Source organism: Chamaea fasciata, unplaced genomic scaffold (assembly GCF_029207755.1).
Source record: "Chamaea fasciata isolate MVZ Bird 193981 ecotype frontalis unplaced genomic scaffold, bChaFas1.0.hap1 SCAF_4, whole genome shotgun sequence".
NCBI classification, from domain to species: Eukaryota; Metazoa; Chordata; class Aves; order Passeriformes; family Sylviidae; genus Chamaea; species Chamaea fasciata.
In genome coordinates this window covers 829,162-849,039 of record NW_027094089.1, presented here as the reverse complement: position 1 = coordinate 849,039, position 19,878 = coordinate 829,162, and the positions used below count along the sequence as shown (strand labels likewise).

The 19,878-nt window shown below is 51.0% G+C and overlaps 1 protein-coding gene across 1 annotated transcript in view; it reads left to right on the top strand.

Annotated features, from left to right (window-relative positions):
• The first annotated feature begins 1,806 nt into the window (after nucleotides 1-1,806).
• Nucleotides 1,807-19,878, top strand: part of ME2 (malic enzyme 2) — a 38,516-nt gene continuing 20,444 nt past the window's right edge. The window contains exons 1-2 of the mRNA XM_066180681.1: nucleotides 1,807-1,929; nucleotides 8,356-8,483. Coding sequence (XP_066036778.1) covers nucleotides 8,376-8,483 — 108 coding nt within the window. The 5' untranslated portion in view covers nucleotides 1,807-1,929; nucleotides 8,356-8,375. The remainder of the gene's footprint in view (nucleotides 1,930-8,355; nucleotides 8,484-19,878) is intronic.

The following is a 19,878-nucleotide window of genomic DNA, read 5'->3' as shown; positions in this document are numbered from 1 at the left end:
TGGACCACGGCTCCTCACGGCCCTGTCCCCTCATATTCCCTGTCTCCTCACATTCCCCATTTCCCTCCCCCATCCCTTCACACTCCCATCCATTCACATTGCCCATTCCCATTCTCCATCCCCTCATACCCCCATCCCCTCACATCCATACCCATTCCCCAACCCCATTCCCCATTCCCAATCCCCATCCTCTCACACTCCCATCTAATCACATTCTCCATCCCCCATTCTCTTTCCCATTCCCATTCACCTTTCCCCATTTCCATTCCCCTTCCCCTTCCCATTCCCATTCTCCTTCCTATTCCCCACTCTCATTCCCATTCCCCATTCCCAATCCCATTTCCCATCCCCTCACATTCCCCATCCCCCCACACTCCCATCCCCTCACATTCCCCATTCCCATCCTCTCACATTCCCCATCCCCTCAGATTCTCCATCCCCATCCCCTCACACTCCCATCCCCTCACATTCCCATTCCCCTCACAATCCCCAATCCCTCACATTCCCCATTCCATTCCCATTCCCATTCCCATCCTCTCACACTCCCATCCCCTCACATTCCCCATTCCCTTTCCCATCCCCATCTCCTCACACTCCCCATTCCCATTCCCATCCCCTCACACTCTCCATCCCCATCCCCTCACATTCCCATTCCCATCCCCTCACACTCCCCATTCCCATTCCCATCCCCATCCCCTCACACTCTCCATTCCCATCCCCTCACATTCCCATCCCCATCCCCTCACACTCCCCATTCCCATCCCCTCACACTCTCCATTCCCATCCCCTCACATTCCCATCCCCATCCCCTCACACTCCCCATTCCCATCCCCTCACACTCCCCATTCCCATCCCCTCACACTCCCCATTCCCATCCCCTCACACTCCCCATTCCCATCCCCTCACATTCCCATCCCCATCTCCTCACACTCCCCATTCCCATCCCCTCACATTCCCATCCCCATCTCCTCACACTCCCCATTCCCATCCCCTCACATTCCCATCCCCATCCCCTCACACTCCCCATTCCCATCCCCATCCCCTCACACTCCCATCCCCATCCCCTCACACTCCCCATTCCCATCCCCTCACACTCCCCATTCCCATCCCCTCACATTCCCATCCCCATCTCCTCACACTCCCCATTCCCATCCCCTCACATTCCCATCCCCATCTCCTCACACTCCCCATTCCCATCCCCTCACACTCCCCATTCCCATCCCCTCACACTCCCCATTCCCATCCCCATCCCCTCACACTCTCCATTCCTATCCCCTCACATTCCCATCCCCATCCCCTCACACTCTCCATTCCTATCCCCTCACACTCTCCATTCCCATCCCCTCACACTCTCCATTCCCATCCCCTCACACTCCCATCCCCATGCCCTCACATTCCCATCCCCATCCCCTCACACTCCCCATCCCCATCCCCTCACATTCCCATCCCCATCCCCTCACACTCCCCATTCCCATCCCCTCACACTCCCATCCCCATCTCCTCACACTCTCCATTCCCATCCCCTCACATTCCCATCCCCATCCCCTCACACTCCCATCCCCTCACGTTCCCCAGTCCCGCCCTTTGCCCCGCCCTCCCGGCGCTGATTGGCTGTCGGGCCTGTCCTAATTAACCCACGACAGACCCCGCCGCGCCTGTCCCGCTTTCCCCTCTGCGGGGGCGGGATAAAGCGTTCATTGGCCAATCGCTACGTCGCCTGCGAGGGTCCCTCCCTTCTATTGGCAGCGCTGGTTGTCAGTCACAGCCAGGACCCGCCTCCCGGGGTGTCCATCCCCGGCGCAGAGATGTTGGCTCCATTCAGTGGCGGGTTTCGCGTTGGACTCTGCTTGGGCAGGCGGGCGCTGCTCTCGCTCAGTAAGAACAGGTCCTCGGCCGGCATCGCTCAGCGGTCAGCAGCCGCAGGAGGAGGTAGATCCCGTTCTGGTAACAATTATACGACGGCGGCGGCGCACCACAGGCCTCTCTCTCTTTATACACCCGTGTCCGCGGGGCGTCCTGAGGGGCTGGAGGCCGCCCGGGCGCGGGGAGGGAGTGGAGCCCGCCCGGGATGCTCCGTGTCCCCGGCCCGGCCCCGCGGGGCGTGTTGCCGAAGCAGCAGCACGGCGGTGCGAGGCCCCGAGGCTCGGCCTGCGGCGGGGGCAGCCCTGGGCCCTGCGGCAGGTGCCTGCAGGAGCCGGGGAGGCAGCCCGGGCTGTGTTTACCCCTGTCAGGAGGGTGACAAACGGAGCCGCCAGCCCGCCGGGAGCTGCCTCAAGCCGCGGGCAGCGCCCACCCAGCGGGCTCGGCCGCTCCCCGGGCCCCACCTGCCCTCAACTTCCCTGGAGAGTGAAAGTTGGGCAGGAGCGGAGCAGTGCGGCGGCCTTTGGAGGGAGCAGGAAGCGCCGCCCGGAACTTTAGAGTCGTTGTGTTTGGGTTTGGCCTCCTGGCTGCTTGTTCGAAGTTGGAGCGGCCGTGGCTGACACGCCGCCGGCCCCACGCCCCGCTGAAAGATACTGAGCGGTGGTGTCTGAGCAGCCCCGCTGTTGTGTCATGGCAAGAGTCTCGAAATTAATAGGAAAAGGAGCGAACTAAACTTGCAGCACATTGGTGAAGGGTTGGTGGAAAAGGAGGACAGTCCTGCAGCCAAGCAAGATCAGCCCCACCAAGTGTCGGTTATTTGGTGTCTTCGTGTTGGTCGTTCCAAAAAGCAGCGAACATCAAAGGGAGGTTTTCTGTGTACCTGTGGTTTACGTACGGGCAAATGAAAGAGCTGGGCAGAATGTGCAGCTCTGCAAGCGGCCCGTGTGTGTGTGTGCAGCCAGCAGTGTCTAACGCCTTATTAGACACGATAAGATCTGTAGAAATTTAACCTGAGCCTGTGTTTTAAAACAAACTGCGCTTTACAGTCACAGGAGGAAAGTTCTGATAATCCTGTGCGGCGGCTTGTGAGTCAGCAGCTTGAGTGCAGGCAAGATTTGGAGCTTTTTCTCCTGCAAACTCGTGCAGAAGCTGTCCAAGTGCCGTGGTTGAGTGAGTACTAATTGAATGTCCATCTCTACGAGCGGTGCCAGCACCTCCAGTGCAGCAGAGGCAGCACTGGCAGCTCGTGGTGCAGGGACAGGTTCTCAGGTTCTCCTGCAGTCTAAGCGGGGTGTTCCTTTTTGAGGCCCTGACCAGTGCACACCCAGGTTTGTAAGAGGTTGGCAGGCTCACACTTCACCTGACTGAGCTGCCAGCAGCTCGGTTTCTCTCTGCCCAGTGCTGAGCTGCTTTCCCCAGGAAAATCTCCCGTTTGTGAGTGCAGCAGCTGTGGGGAACATCCTTGTCCACCTCTCAGCCCGTATCCAAAAAATACCTGTGCCCCTGAGTTGAGCAGCTCCGGCACAGGGGTGTTCCCCAGGATAGAGCGTGAGAACATCTCTGCTTATTCCTGGAGTGTTCCTGAGGGGCTTTGGGATAAGGGCTTTGTCCTTACCTTTACCAGCAGTAGTTGCACAAATGAAAATAAATCAAGAATATGAATATATCTTGTCAGACTCGGCCGAAAATACTGCTGCTGCAGCTCCCACAGTAAAAGACAATGGACTTTCTGGTGCTTAAGAACCAGAATATTTAGGTCAGGTTCGTTAATGTATAAAAATACAGCTCTCTGGTGTTGTGTGGTAAGAGCTGCTACCAACCAAGGCTCCCAACACCAATTCAGCCCCGCTTTCTCCTCGTGCTGCAAGGAGTCTGATAACACTGTGAATTACAGTAAACTGATAAGTACTCTCTTTAGGAAGGTGTTCTGAAACCGTCCTCCTCTGAGCTGGCCCAAGTGGGCTTTGTTTAGTGAATGTTTCCAGCCTCAGGTGGTGAACTAACTTACTCTGCCTGAGTGCTCCACACCTAACTTTGCTCCCTGTTGAACCGGCTGCCTCAGAGTGAAAGGGAGGAAAAGTAATTCCTCCGTGCTAAAGATCTGCTTCCAAAATAACCTGCCCGCCTCTGCCAAACACTTAATTAGTAATTTCTCTCTCCATGGCTGCTCCTTTTAATCTGCAGATCTCAAGGTGCCTTAGAAATGTCCTTTAAGGTGGCAGCCCGGGACTTTGGTGGAGGGAACCTGAAGTAGTTTTGCCGCTGTTTCCTGCTGGCTTTCCCCAGCAGTGGCAGCTGGTCAGCTCAGGGACACAGAGGTGCTGTCCCCCTTCCTCCTGGGATGCTCCTGTTCTGGAATGACTCCTGGGCCTGCTGAAGGGTGGTGGGTGCAGGGAGAGCTGCTTTCTTTAGGTGGGAGTCTCGTGAGGAGACACACTTGTGGCCAGCGCTGGCCTAATGTAATAATTTTAGACTGCTTTATCGTTGCTGAAGTGATGAAGCCAGCCGGTGTGTGCCTGGTTTGTGTCATGCTTGGGTGGGCCGGGCTGGGCTGTTTGTTACTGAAGGAAACAAAAAAATAAAAGAGAATAGAGTGCGTGGTGCATCCACACCAGACCTGAGGTGGTGCAGGCTCACCAGAGGGAAAAAAAAGCTCTTCGACACAGGTCAGTTTTCTGTACACGAAAGAAAGGCTGGGACAAATCACTGACACAGGATTTCAGGAGCACCGGAGATGCATTTATGTCTCCCCACCCTTCAAAGTGAAGGCAGACTGCAGAGTCATGCAGCACAAGTCTCTGTGCACTGACAGACACTCCTTGGCACTGAGGGGAGATCCACAGGTCAGGCAGCCTGGGAGGTAATTGAAGCTGGCCTTGCTTTAATTGACTCTTCCCCACTCTCTGACCAACCTAATTCTGCCTTTTAAGAGCGTGACGAGCCTTTCCCTTAAAAGTGGGTTTTGCCATTTAACAAATCCATAATTGGAGCGGCAGAACATTTGCTCTCAGATAAGGGCACTTGTGAATATTGGTAATCAGTTTGACCTGGCCAGATGCCTCCTGATAAGGCACAGCAGGGAGCTGTCCTCTGCCGTGCTGGAGGATTTAACCCCCTTAAATTGTGGCACGGCAAGTCAAAAATTACCAGCTGTGCTGGACTCAGTACACTGAGGTGCACCACGATCTAGTTTGATTCTCATCCTTGTCAGGCACTGGAGGGAGAACAGAGGCCCTGGTTGTGCTGACACATGTTTGGGCAGAAATTTATTCCTCGTTCGATTCTGCTTCTTTCTTGCTAGTTCCTCCTCATGGGGCCTTGCATAACCCCAGCCCTCTGTGTGTGTTGTCACATCGTGGCCAGTGCTGCCCTTTCCCTCAGTTCACATCCCTTCCCCACGGAGATGCTGCCAGGGCTGGAGCCCCTCTGCTCTGGAGCCAGCCTGGGACACCTGGGGCTCTTCAGCTGCACAAGAGAAGGCTCCAGGGAGAGCTCCCAGCCCCTGCCAGGGCCTCAAGGGGCTCCAGGAGAGCTGCACAGGGACTGGGGACAAGGCCTGCAGGGACAGGACACGGGCAATGGCTTCCCAGTGCCAGAGGGCAGGGCCAGATGGGATCTGGGGAAGGAATTGGTGGCTGTGAGGGTGGGCAGGCCCTGGCACAGGGTGCCCAGAGCAGCTGTGGCTGCCCCTGCATCCCTGGCAGTGTCCAAGGCCAGGCTGGACGGGGCTTGGAGCAGCCTGGGACAGTGGAAGGTGTCCCTGCCCATGGCAGAGGGTGGCACTGGATGAGCTTTGAGGTCCCTTCCCACCCGAACCACTCTGGGATTCTCTGTCGGCCTCTACTGCCAAAATTCTCTCCTTTGTGGTTAAACTACCACGCTCCCAAGCCTGGCCTCTCTCCTACAAAACCATCATGAGCCACTTCAAGGCCTCCCCAGAGAGCAGCACACTCCAGCCCTGTCATCTCCCTCAAACCAGGTGTTGGTTTGGGGACCTTTTCCCCAGTCCTGCTCTTGCAGCTCCCCAGAAACACGTGCTCCCCAGCCTCGTGTCCGTTTGTCCTTCCCCACGAGTCCCGGGGCAGGGCTGGAGGCTGGCAGGGCGGTGTGGGGCACAGAGGGCCTGCAGAGCAGTGTGGACAGCCTGGGGAAGGATCTCCTGCCCTGTGGGGTCAGGGTGGGTCGTGTTAAGCTGGGTTTTGGAGACAAGCCCTTGCTAGACCACACTCAGAAGTCTGTGGCAAAAGGAGTTGGAGGAGATGTGTTGGGTTGGAGAGGAAACAGAAACAGGGAACAATTAGAAGGGCAGGGGAGGGAGAGCTCAGGGCTGGGTGACCAGTCGGGTTTTGTGCGGGATATAAATTAACTGGGATCATATCTCTTGGATCTAAACAGAGGGCTCAGTGGAAAATGAAACTTGATTCTCCCCCTTTATGAATTTGAGATACCTCCATCAAGAGAATTATTTTAGGTGCCGGTGCGACGCCTCGGAGAGGAGCAAGTCTCCTCTCTCACACACCAGAGGAGAAAGCAAGATTTGTATCACGGCTCTGAAAAGCCTTTTCCCCTCTGCCTCGTTAATTAGAGTTAATTGACCAAGTTAGGGTGAATCTGGGCCACAATCTTGTTTGGTTCTTAAACGCTCGTTAATTGCAACGAAGTAATTTAAAGTTAATAATTAGAGAGAGGTGAGGTGTGTTGTTTGTCCTGCTTTTTTAATTCCTCGTTTAAGGAATTTGCTGGTGGCAGGCTGGAGCCCCCGTGTCACCAGGCTGATGGGACTGTGGGATGGGGTTTGGGTTTGCTGTGACACTGGAGTGACAGTCACTCCTGCACGGGGTGATGCGCCTGCAACCCTGTGGTGATGGCAGGCGAGCAGTCAGAGCTAAAACCAGCTGAAGCTGAATTTGGTGATCCTAAAGGCAACACAAAATTGACGTGTTTTGCAGCACAGGGTTAATTTCCCGTGTCTGATCCAGATTTCCTGAGTGCTGGCAGGCCGGCTGTGCTCCCTCCACCACCAGCAGGTTTGGGGAGGAACAAGCACGTTAGAGGCGACATTTGTTTGTGGTGCTGGCAAGGCTTCCCTGCCTCCTTGTCCCACTCCACGGGGCAAATTTATGGTCTTTACCCCAAAACAAAGAAACACAGGGGGTTTGAGTGGAACTTTTGCCATTCGTAGGCCTAAACAAACAAGTGAAGGTTGAGAGAAAGGGATGCTTCTGGATGCAGGGCAGCTTCCCTCTATACTTCATAGCGGGTAGAAGAGGAACTCGGGTTTAGCCAGCGGTGAAAAATATTAAATGTTTGCGCATTTTTTTAATCCTTGGAAGGATTTTTCAAGGAAATCCTCAGATTGTAACTTGTAAGACCAGTCTGCCGTCTTAAAAGCTGATTATGTGCGAATTTGATTATAGAGAGGTCTTCTAAAGTATTCAGGCGATATTTTAGATAATGAAGTTTTGTTCCTTAATTCAATTTTGCCTCCCGTCTGGAAGAAATTAAAAATCCAAGCCGTGCATCATTTCTTTCCTTAAAAATGTCTGCTTTGCTGTCCCTGCCTGTCTGGGCTGTGGATGTATGGCTGGGCTGGGGGGTGAGGGGTCCCCTCTCCTGGTGCCTGGCTGTCCTCACCGGGGTGTCCCCTCCCGGTGTCACCACACGGACCGTGGTCCTGTTTAGGCCCTGCTGTGCTTCCCTTTGTCTCTCTGCCTCGCTGAAATAACCTTTGGGAGGTGAGTCCACTGCACATTCCCTGCTGCCTTATACCGGCATGTGATAAGTGGTGATTTCTTCTCCGAAGAGCTTGTGATCAACGGTGGAGTGAAATGAGTTCAAGAGTTGCTAACGCCTGTCGGGATTGGAACTTGAGTTATACTGGCAATTTGTAAATTCTCTTAGGGAAGCATCCTTTAGTTAAAAGGACGTATCCTCTCTGAAAATAACCTTTCTATCTTTGAAGTTTGGAGTAGTAAAAATCTAAGCCTGGGATCCAGTGTTCAGCGGCGGTTTTTGGCCGTTTTAATTCCACGTTTTGTTGTAGCAGGGTTTTAAAACGCTGACAGAGACACAGTTCCTCTCCCGTGCTGTCCAGGCCAGGAGATTTCATTGTTGGAAAGGCCCGGAGGATCTCAGTGAGGATTCTGTGGCTGCACCTGCCCGGGCTGTCCCATCCCGGCTGGCATTTGCTCCAGTTAAAATTGCCGCTGGCCTTTCCGCTCTGCCGCGATGGTGTAAGGCAACACCGGGGGAGAGCTGGCTGCCCACACGTCGCGCCAGCTCCCGTCAGGATCTCTGCGTGTCCCCTCAGCATTCCAAACCCTCCCTCCTCTTTCCTCCTCATGGCTCCGCAAGGCGGTTTCGGGCTGTTACTTTGTGGTGTTAAAAGGAGTCTCAGGCCGCGTGTTCTTTCCTGTGGCTTCGGATAGCCCGCGGGCTGGGCTGCGGGTTCTGCTGGCCCCGTGAGGTGTCTGAGCATTCCCTCTGCCTTTCCAGGCGCTCCAGAGGAAGGGAAGATGCTGTCCCGACTGCGCACGGCCACGACGCCCGGCACGATGGTGCGGCACAACCTGCACACCAAGGAGAAGGGCAAGCCGCTCATGCTGAACCCGCGCACCAACAAGGTGGGTGCCCGCTCCTTCCCACGTGTCTTACCTGCGGCTGCTCACAGCCCGGTGCACCTTGTCCCTCGTCCTGCACCCTGGGGCACGGCCAGAACAGGGTGGCAGAGGCAGGGAACAGCTCCTGGATGAGGCCGAGGGCTCCTGGTGGCACCTGCTGCCGCTGCCAGCCTGCGCTGCCCTGGCTGCTGTCCCCACAGCCAGTGCTGCCCTGGCACAGGAGAGGCTGCTGGCACTGCCTCCTGCTGCCTTCTCCTGTCTTGTTGAGCCTACAAATACGATTGCCTGGCAAGAAATACTGAAAACATAAAACCTGTGAGTGAAATAGGAGTGAAAGCCGGCTTTGGGATGTAGGCAGGGCAGGCAGGAAGACAGCGATTAGCTGGTGATGGGTTGGGTGATAACAAACAAAGGGGCTCTGGGGAGTGGCCCCCCAAAGTATCGGGGAAAAGGTAGATAAGAAAAAGTGGTCTCTAGAGTTTAGAATGCAGATGAATATGGTAATATAGTAGTCCTCATTGGCTGCATGCAAAGTTTGTAGGTTTTGTATCTCGCGCCGGTTGGTTAATGTAAAGTAGAATTTTCATTAGAGAAGAAGATATAATGTATTGTAACAGAGTCCTCAGCCCTTCTTTGGCCCCTTCTTTTTGCCTCTTTTGGCCCTTTTGCCCTTTTCCTTTCTTACCCCATGTTCTCACGCCTTTTGCTTTTACCTCATCTCTCTTTCTCTCTCTCTCTCCTTGGGGCTTCCCTTCAGCCCAGGCTGGTGGCTGAAGGCAGACCCTTTTACCCGCGACTCTTCCAATAAAAACTCATATTTCTATACGCGTCTCAGGTTTGCAGAGTTCCCTGTTCCCTGCCATCCTCGGATGTTCCTACACTGACTGACTTCAGAGTGTGCAGAAGTTAATTCTGAGCTCAGGCCCACTAATCACAGAAAATGTTAGCCTCTCTGTCCTAGCCCTGGCCCCTTCCGGGAAGACTGAGCGTTGGGACTCCCTCTGCAGAGCCTGAAGGAACACCTAAAAATAAACCTTGATGGGAGCTAACTGGGGGAGAGAGATGCCATGTTAATTCCATGCATTGAAGCAGACTTAGAAGAAAGTAGCATTTTCTTCTCTTCACGAAACTGTTCCTGTTACCACAAACCCATCCTCAACCTTTTTTTTTTTTTTTTTTTTCCTGCTGGAGTTGTAGTGGCCTTCAGGAGTCTTGAGGCCATTAATGTGTAGATTAAAACTGGTAAGAAATCAGACGAGGGCTTTTGGTGGCTGATCCAAGACGTCTGAAGTGGTGAAGAAAGGCAAATCTGCCTGTCTCAGACGGGGCATTCCCTGAGCAGCGGAGCTGGGTTCTTTTCCCCTTCCCTTTGCCCCCTGCACAGTAGAGAGCAAGATGCCCCAGTCCTGCATGAATCCATCTGCCTAAAGGGAGGGAGAGAGAACTCTGGAAGGTAGAGACTGGCTGACTGCAAAAACAAAATTGAGATTGCTGTGTCAGGGCAGGAGAAAAGAGTAAGTTGGTGTGATTTGTCAAGATCGGATTGTCTCGAGACTTTCTGAACTCTAAAGACTTTGACGTGCCAGTGGAATCTGCTTCAACCCCTGTAAGCTTTTCCAAATGCTGATTATGCAACAGCATTCAGAAATGAGAACAATAGGTCATTTCTTACTGTTTTTCTAGTAATAATATCCTTCCTTTTTTTTTTTTTTTTTTTAAACCCTGGAATTCTCTGCGGGACCGAGCGCAATGCAATTTTTTTCTTGCGGAGCAGAAGGGACTAGGGGGCTTCTAGTTAATGGCAATCGATTTTTTTTTGAATTTTTAATGCCTCCAAGAAGTAGAACGTGCGAGAGGGAGCCCCATTCTGCATTAGTTTGTCTCTGCTGTATCTGCCTGTCCTTCCTGCTGATGCCTGTTGGAATGGATCAGTAAGCTACTGGGTGATACTGCTGGATGCAGTATCTGTATGGAAGTGCGTTTTGGTATTCAGCAACAGCATAAATGATTTATTAAACACTCTGAGTACTCTACCCCCAGTGCTTCACATGTGTATAGATATAGATATATGTTATCTACGTACAGAAAGAGATAAAGGGTGCTATCTCTTGCTTTCAGCTTGTTGAGATTATCGTGTTTTACTTGATTACATTTAATTTTTACATCCTCTATCAACTCTGCAGTACATTTGGTCTCCCCAAAGGCACGTGTCCCTAAAACAAGAGCTGCAGAAGGACAGCATCAGGGGCAGGAACCAGCCTTCACCCTTGTGCTGTTTAACCTGTTGCTCTTTGCCACTGGAGTAGGTTACTGATACTGTGTAGTGCTTCAGATGGGCCAGGGTTTGTTCTTCCATCGCAGGACGGGTGCTGCATGAGGACAAGGTCCCTGACTTTGGTGATGTGTGTTCTGGCACGTGGAGTGCCATCAGAGTGTACTTGTCTGCACTGGAAATGCGTGACCTGTAACGTTACCTGAGTGTTTGCTTTCTGTGGCTTGCGGAAAGTTCGTGACTCTGAATAACTGGTGACACGTCCTGTACCTTAGTTGGTGATTTTGGCTGTGGCAGCAGCTCTTCTTGTGAAGAAGTGTGTGTGGCTGTATTTTGCACATTTACCCCATTTCCTGTGACTCTGTTTCTCAGGACTGTTAGGTTGTCACAGACTCCCAGAATCCCTGAGGTTGGAAAAGCCCTCCCAGGCCATCGAGTCCAAGCTGTCACCCCATCCCCACCTTGTCACCAGCCCAGAGCACTCAGTGCCACATCCTGTCCTTCCTTGGACACCTCCGGGGCTGGGCACTCCAACACAGCCTCTTCCAGTTCCTTCCCATCCTTTCCATGGGGAAATCCCTTCTCTTGTCCGAAAATCCCTCCTGCACTGACAGTGCCTCCCAAATCTTTGGCTGCAGCGGGTATCTTTAGGATTTATACATGCACATGTTTGTGCCTGGAAATGGCAATGGACACGTGCATGGAAACACGTGATAAATGTTAAAGAAACATTCACTGGTGGCAGGTTAGTAATCCCAGACAGATCCTGAGGAATTTTACCATCGTATCTTCCATGCAGGTGGTTGTCTTCTCATACGTTGTATTTTGCTCACAGTTTCGTCTGTGTTCATTCACAGCTTTTTCAGCCCAGTTTATTTTCATGCATGGCTTCCAGGATACTTCCAGAGACTGTGATAAATTTACCTCTGTGTAAAGAGACAGTTTTTTCTTAGCAAACTTGTGCATGACCTCACTGGCTTGTGGGAAACGCCCTAAAGCACATTTCCAATTCAGAACGAAAAATAAACAGAAAAAACCCAACCAAAGTCAGGGCTCTTTGGACAAAGTAAAAGGGATGGGACAAGAGAACGTAAAGAAAGGATTGTATGAGCTTGAAGATGTAAAAGCAGGTGCTCCCTTCCACGGGCCTTTCTCACCATGCTGCTTTTGACACAATTTCATTTATTTTAATGCGTTTTAGACTTAGACTTAGCTGGGTTGAGCAGCCAGGGCATGGAATACTCAGTGCCCCCTTGCCTTCCTGGGGAAACCAGGATAAGCAGGATGTGGGGAGGGAATGGTGATTGTCTCGTTGCTAAGAAGTGCAGCGCTTGAAAGGTTGCTGTCGGTTTCTGATCAGTCAGGAAGAAAGACCCGAGGAGGCGGGGAGCTGACAGAAAACTGTGCATACACCCCCGGCCCAAAAGTCCCTCCTCGGTTCTGTGTCCTGCCCAGCTGGCTTGGACACGGAAGGATTCTTGGATGGAGTTTGCATGGCCGTGCACCTGCAGGTTTTATCAGCTTTCCTGGGATCCGTGCTTTCCGAAGGAATTACATGTGGGGACGTGGGGCTGTTTAATCTGTAACCAGCTGGCAAAGGAGGTGGGAGGGTATCAAACCTCTTTTACCTGAGATCAGGTGCTCTGCTCAGGCCCTGTGGGCTCTGGGCTGTGGGGTGGAGGGGGGAAGGAAGGGCGCTGCCCGGGGTTTTTTATTGTGGGATTAATGCCCTCAAAGGAGAGCAGGAGCAGCCACATCTGCTCATCTGGAAAAACAGCAGTTTAAAGAGACGTCCCCGGGGCGCTCAGGGATGCCATTTCAATCATCGTGCTCGTGATTTGCAGTGTGCAGCTCTTCCATAACCCTGGAAAATGTAGCCGGGAGAGGCTGGGCTGCTTCCTTGGCAGTGAGCGAGGGCTCTCAGCTCCTTCTGCTCCTGGCTTTTCCCCTTTCCTGCAGGGCAGTGCTTTCAGCAAACTAGCAAAGGAGACAGCTGCGGGCTGGCTGATCGTGGGTCGTCAGCCAGAGCGGGTCACATCTGGTTCCACCCTTGCACAGGGGGTCCAGGAGCTGGTGGCATCTTTGCCTGCAGAGGGATGGAGGTGTTCCAAGGGCTGGGGATCTGATGGAGATCCAGGTTATTACTGCCGTGCCGTGTCGGCCACACTCGCCAGGGTACAGGCTGTGCTGCTTCTGGGAGAATCAAGGTAGAGAACGGAGCTTGAAAGTTAAGGAGGAAAGAAATCAGGAGAGATTTTCGTCTTCTGACCTTGTTCTCATAAACTTTTAATCTCTGGTAGAGATAGCAAAGACACCTTTGATTCTTATGAATGAACTTTATTAATCTGCAGCGGAGGCATCTTGTGCAATAGCGAACTTTGTGTTTAGCCCAAGGGAGCAAAGTCAAGAGAAGCAGCCCACAATCCAACGTAAAGTCTACTTTATTTTCCAGGTGTTTATGATGCTGCATCTGTTCTAACAATTGCTGGGCGTTACAAGGAAACCATTTTTAAAATTTTTTGTGAAGCAGAGTAACTAATTTTCCAAACAGTGGCATGTTCGGTTATAAACTGTGTGTGCATCTTTGTCAGGAGCCCTGCATGGGGTTTTTGCTGTATATGAGAGCATTTGTGGTTGGTTAGAAGCACACTCTTTTATATATCTGGCTGCAAGGCTGCAGGCGGGGCAGACTTACCCCCACTACTACTTCTGCGCTCGGAAACCTCTCAGAATCACTTTCTCAGTGGTGTGGTGCTATAAAAACCCTGCTTGCAGCATCCAGGCCGCTCCACACAAAGCACGCAGATAGAGCTGGTATTTATAGCAGCACTGGCTTTGTGTGGTGGAGCCCAGTTGCTGGGAGGTCCCGGTGCCAGAGTCTGTGGATTAAAGTTCACGGCGGTTCAGTGTGGGCTTGTCTTGACTGAAATGCTGTCAGCTTTTCACTCTGGTGGCATTTTCCATTCCCCCTCCCAGCGGAGCGCGGGGGTTCGTTGCAGTGGGTTTGTCCCTGGAGTGTTAATTAATTAATTAACCTGCGGGCTTTGAGGCGTGCTGGGCTTCCTCCTGGATGTGCTCCCTGCTCTGTCTGTGCCAGCCAGGAGAGGACTCCTGTTTGTTTTGAGCTCTGAGGAGGATCAGGGAGAACGAGGAGAGCACTCCCGTTTGTTCTGAGCTGTGAGGAGGATCAGGGAGACTAATGGAGTGAAAGTCAGCACTTGGGTAAAGGACACCCGGCCTGCAAAATGGGATCCCTGCTGCTTAAGCCCAGGCTGCAGGAGTTCTTTAAGCACTTAATCCCAGGGAAAACTAGAGGGAGTTTGGCGCTTAAGTGCTGGCTCTTCAGTGCCTCTGAGGACAGCAGGCTGCGGGGGCTGATATCCTGGGGCTGGCTCCATCCTGCCCAGCCCTGCTGGGGTCACAGCAGGGCTGGGAGGGCGCTGAGTGTGTGATCCTGGGAGATACTGCATGGGCAATCCCAAATCCAGATCTGAATCCCTATCCAGAGCAAGCTCACGGTCATGGACAAAGATACAGCAAGTGTTAGAAGGACTCGGGGGTTTTTATCTCGCGCCTCTGGACTAAACTTGTCCTGTTCCAGTTGGAACAAGGACTGAATTTCTGTGTGCAGGCTGATGTCATCCTGATTCCTGATTTAGGCCTAGGCAGAAATTAAAGCGTCTTTGAATAGGTGAGGTGCAATTGTCATGTAAATCAACAGCTGAAAGTACTTTGTGTCACTTAAAAAGTCACCCTGTCCGATGTTACTGTAACTCCAGGGACGCTGAACACCCAGGTTGCCTGCAGACAGGAAAGAAAGTGAACTCCTTTGTCCTTCCTCCTCCTCTAAACACTGTAAATATTTTGGCATCGTTTTTGTTTCTGTGGTGTCTAAAGTAACAGCCAGCATACTATAAATGTTTACCAGCTGTGCTCGGCCTTGTGGCCTAAATCACTTCCACTGCAGGCACAGTTTGTGTAGGGGAAGGGCAGCTTTTAAAAGGCATTAAACTGCTGATGGCAGCAGGCTCTGGGGGGTTGTTGAGGAAAAGGGAAGATAGCTGAGAGGTTTTTGTGTGGAGCATGCATTTCTGCCCAAAGAGAATGGATATTTCTTGTGAGGTATGCAGAAGTGGAACCAGTCCTTTGCAACCTACCAAAAAAAAAAAAACCTCTGCGGCACCCAGAGAGTGTTTCCCTGGGTTTTTCTCCAGTGTCAGTGCTGTTTACATGGTTGTGTGGAAATGTGGATTGTTCAGATCAGTTCCTTGAAAAAAAAAAAAGCCGCTTATATGGCTAAAGTGACTGTTACACCCCACAAAAAAAAAGAAAAGAAAAGAAAAGAAAAAATTAAAAATCAACCCCCCCCAAAAAAACCAGTGGCAAGGTTAAAAACTTGAAGAATGCACTGTCACCTGAAATTTATTTGTATTTAGTACTGGAAGAATACTGTAGGAAAACAATTAGATTGGGAAAGAAAACAGTGGTTTGCAGATGACTCCTGACTACTTGTAGAAAAACTCTACTGTCCTAATAGTAAAAGGTTAAATTGAAATCAGTATTTAGTGTCAAATGCATTACATTAAAGGTTGGCAGACACAGAAATAAATATGGAGAAAGACAAATTTTTTTAGAGTTGAATACTTGGAGTTTTCTGCAAGAAGGCAAAACACTGAAGTTTCTTGGGTTGGGGTTTTTTTTCCTCGCTTTCTAACTCTTCAGGTATTTTATTACCACGGAGCATCGTGCAGAATCAGTGCAGGAAAGCGGGTGGAGCGCTTTAGTCAATGCAGTCAGAACAAGTGATGTTGGGTCTAATTCCCAAATAACGGGAATTCTCTCTGTTTCAAGGCCTTTGAGGAGTTTTCTAACCAACAGCAAATTGTTAAGAGCTCTCAGGCATCTGCATAAACCAATCGCCAACACTACACGTGTACCTCGTATCTAACAACAGCTGCTTGTTCCATATTTCTTGCTACTCAGGGACTTTTTATACTCTCCTGCACACAAAGCACAGAGCCTCATTATTAAACTTTCCTGTTGTCTTGCTTAACGTATTTTTCTCCTTGCTAAGGCCTAACTGTGCACAGCACAAAAGCACAGTCTTGCTGTTCCATGTCTTGTATCTTTTTAACTCCGGGCCTACGTCTGCACTGCTGTCGGAGTTTTCTGCCTCTTCTGCTTCCCACAGTTGCCCCTCTAGGTACAAACACAAAGAAACCCTCCTAAGAGCTTTGTCAGTTCTTAACCATCCTGCACTGCAGAGCTCTGCTGCAGTGCATCCTTTTTTAGTGTGTTTCTTTCTTCTTATCTGAGGCACCCTTTGCTTGCTGTAAGTGCTTTAACTTTGGACCGCAGCGATTCTAATGCTGCAAAAGATACGATCTGTTCCAAGGACACAAGTAGTAATCAAATCCAGTAGTAATTGCTGTTTCTTGCTTTGATAAGTCCCCTCTCCTCCAAGGTCTTATGCCACCACTAAAATAACCAACACGTGTAAACCTACTGTGCAAAGTTCCCTTAACCAAGGTGCAAAGGTCCATCCTTCGAGCAGATCATCTAACCACGACCCACTGTCTCCTTTGTCTCCTCTGATTCGAGCTGTTAAGTCTTTTCAGCTTTTGAATGCTTTTGTGGATGGGTTGGGAATGGTCAGGCGGGTTCGTAGGGCCTTCAAATGCCTCACAACCACGTCCATGTGCCAGTAAAATGAAATAAATTGCCGCTCTGTTTTTGTAACCCTGCTGACATCTGTCAGCGTGTCACTGACTGCAGTGGATGTGGCATCGGTTCGTTTACTCAGCCAACACCCGACCCCATCTAACTGTTTCAACGCCATGGCTGAAGCATGTTGGGCTGGAAACGAACCCGCTGAAACTCTCCTTGCAGCTTTCCAGGGCATAAAATCGTTCTTACGATTTTTCTTCGTGTCGACAAGCAAATCTTTTCCCTCTGTGCTCTTAATGACTGCTTCAGCAGCAGGTGCTGTCGCAGTGAGCTCTCCAGTGCTGCACGGGACACCTTCCAGGCGTGGTGGAATGCCCTGCCAAGCCCTGTCTCCGCATATTAACCAGTGTCCTTTGGGTAATTGCTGTGGGTATTGGTAAGCCCCAGCAGTCTGAGTGGTTACACCAGAAAATTGAGTTTCTGTATGCAAAGTAGCGGGGAGCAACACTGTGCTGTGAGGAACTGCTTTCGCGCCAACCGCTAGCTGAAAACACAAGGCAGAAATCCATCGTTAGAGAACCAAGGATTTCCAGTTCTTGGGGCTGGGATATTGCTTTGGGAAGCTCTTTGGTCCAGCTGTCCCAGTCACTCACGGGATTGCTCCCGTTAGCAGCCTCACCTGGCTTAATATTAAAGTTGCTTTTTGGTGGACGGATCATCATACACAGGTATTGGCCCACCGACTATAGACAGGTTGGAAAAGGCTTTTCTGGGTTTGAACTGGACAGGCAAGTGGTGTCTGAGCCTGCAGCCTTGGCTAAGCCAGCCCAGACGATTGGTTTTGGTTGTTCCACAGCCAAATCTGCACCTCATGAGGCAAGCAAGGCTAGCAAGCCACCTGCGTGGCGCTCGGTTCAGCTCCATACCTTTTTTGAGCTATTTATTGGCAAAAGACTTTTCCACGCATCTCAGTTCCCAAATTCTGCTTCTGTACTTTCCCAAATTTGTTTGGGGACTAGCCAGCTGCAGCAAGGAAGGGCAATTTCACCTTTGCAGATTCAGTAGGGGGATACACCTTTCCTGACTCTACAGTGTAACACGAGGGTTACCACGCTTTTGCCCAAAGAGCTCTGCGGGACCAGCAACTTACACACTTTCCACAGTGACACAGAAATGAAGGTTGGCAGGTTCCACAGGTGAGCAGGGGAGGTCAGGTGTGACCCGTGGTCTCTCTGCTCGGCTCACATCTGCACGTCTGTTGGTCTGCCCTTGGAATTGTCAGCGCGTTCTTGTGCATCCTTCACTGGAACCCACGTGGAGACACACACATACCCTTTCCCTAAGTTATTACTCAAAAAGGACCTTCAATTTGTCCTGCCTCAGGGTTCCTAATTAAAGCACTGGGGTTTTCTTTCAGTTTCGCCCGCGTGCCGTTTGAAAAATGCCTGAAAATTGGTGGGTCGGGTTCTGAGAAGGAGCTGTTGGAAGAATTAAGAACATATAAAGCTTTGCTCAACCTCACCTGTGGTGTGGCCTCTACTCCCCTTCTGTTGGTCTGGCATGCGTTTCAGGGTGTGATGTGTCCTTTCAATAATTTCTTGACTGGTGGGGGGAGTAGGGAATACCAAAAGTGAGGTGTTGGAACACCCCAGCCCATCAAAAATGTGGCCAATTTTTGGGTTGTATGTGCAGGGCCATTGTCTGCTTTTACTTCCTGGGGCACTCCTAGCGAAGCAAATGCTTGTAAAAAATGTTGACAGGCACTGGGTGTTTCTCCTGTGTGGACAGAGGCAAAAACTGCACCTGAGAACGTGTCCACTGACGCATGGATATTTTAAAATTTCCCGAAGGAGGGGTACTCAGTGATGTCTGTTTGCCATAATGGTAAACTCTGCAAACCCCGTGGGTTTCACAGCTCCTGTAGAGACAGGGGGTTGCACAAGCTGACAATCAGGGATCCCTGTACCGTGTGAGCATCTGATTCCCAAGTTTTACTTGTTTGATTTGAGCATATTGTTACTGACTTGTGTGTTTTCCCCAATCCAGCAGTGAAGACAGTTATACCACTCAAAGGCTCTTCACTGAGCATGGGTTTTTCCTTAAAATTTAATTTTGCTTGCAGTAATTTGTGGCCTGGGTAATGAACAGAGCAAACACCAGAAAAAATCACCATTGCATTTAGTAAGTCATCTGAATTTTGCAATGCCCAATCAAGGTAATCTTTTTTCAAGGGTAGGTAGATAATTGCAAAATCTTGACCTGCTGAGGTTAATAATCTTCTTCTGGCTCTGATTACGGTCTGTGCTATCATAGTTGTAAAAATTGTCTTTAGGGACCTATAAGGAAGAAAAACCCGCTCCATTATTAACAAAGGATCTCTTTCAGAAGAATCCCATTGTAAGATGAGGCCATAGAGCTGCATTTCTTTCTCCTGAAACTGCAATAAAGAAGGGCTTTTCCGGAGCACAACTGTGTGCTTGTCTCTTTCGGAGAGCTTCTGTGACTTCTTCAAGGGCTCTCTGCACTTCAGGCGTTAAAATTGTAGGAGATTTGATGTCACAGTCTCCTCTCAATAAAAGAGCGGGGCAAGTTCAACATTGGTAATTCCCAAGACAGGCCTGACCCAATTAATTTCTCCCAAAAGCTGTTGTAAATCTTGCACGGTGTTGACGCTGGTCCGGAGTTGTATTTTCTGTGGCTTAATTGTTTGTTCGGTCATCCTCCATCCTAGGTATTCCCGGGGTGGGATTTCTTGTGTTTTCCACGCAGAGATTCCCAGCCCAGCGTTTTGGACTTCGGCAGTGACGCTGTCACGAGTTTGTTCCATCTCTGTCTGTCCATGGATCATGGATGCTCCTGTGGAGCTGGAGACAGAGCCTGTGCAACAAAACGTTGCCAAACTGTGGGCGAGTCCTCCGTCCCTGGGGGCAGAGATTTCCAGGGGTATCTTGGCAATGCTTCTCCTCTATGGATAGCTGGAACCCAAAAGACAAATCTCGGGGCACCCCCTGGACCAAGGGGAATGTTGGAAAAACAGTCCTTTAAATGGATGATGGCAGGAGGCCAGTCCCCTGGAATCACTGACGGGAAGGGGAGTCCAGGGTGCAGGGCCCCTCGTTTTTGATCTTCTCAGGTCATGAAGCTGCCTCCAGGAGTCAGAGGTTTTCCTGTGGGTGGCAGCCGTCGGTGAATTCCCAGTGGGACTCTTTGTGGGTGCGATGTGGTCTTTCTGCAATTGCTCCTGCACCAATATTTTAAGGACACTTAGGTTTTCTTTTCTCTGATAAAGGCCGGGGTTGTCAGTTTTCCATGACAGTTTCAGAGGGGTGGGTGACAACGAGGTCCCCATCGAAGACCCACTTGTAGTTTTGCTCCCCGTGGGACGGTACGTGTCTCCCCCACACTGTGATGGGTTTCTGCGCAACAAAGGGATGAAGCTGTCCACCCTTCAGCACCCGT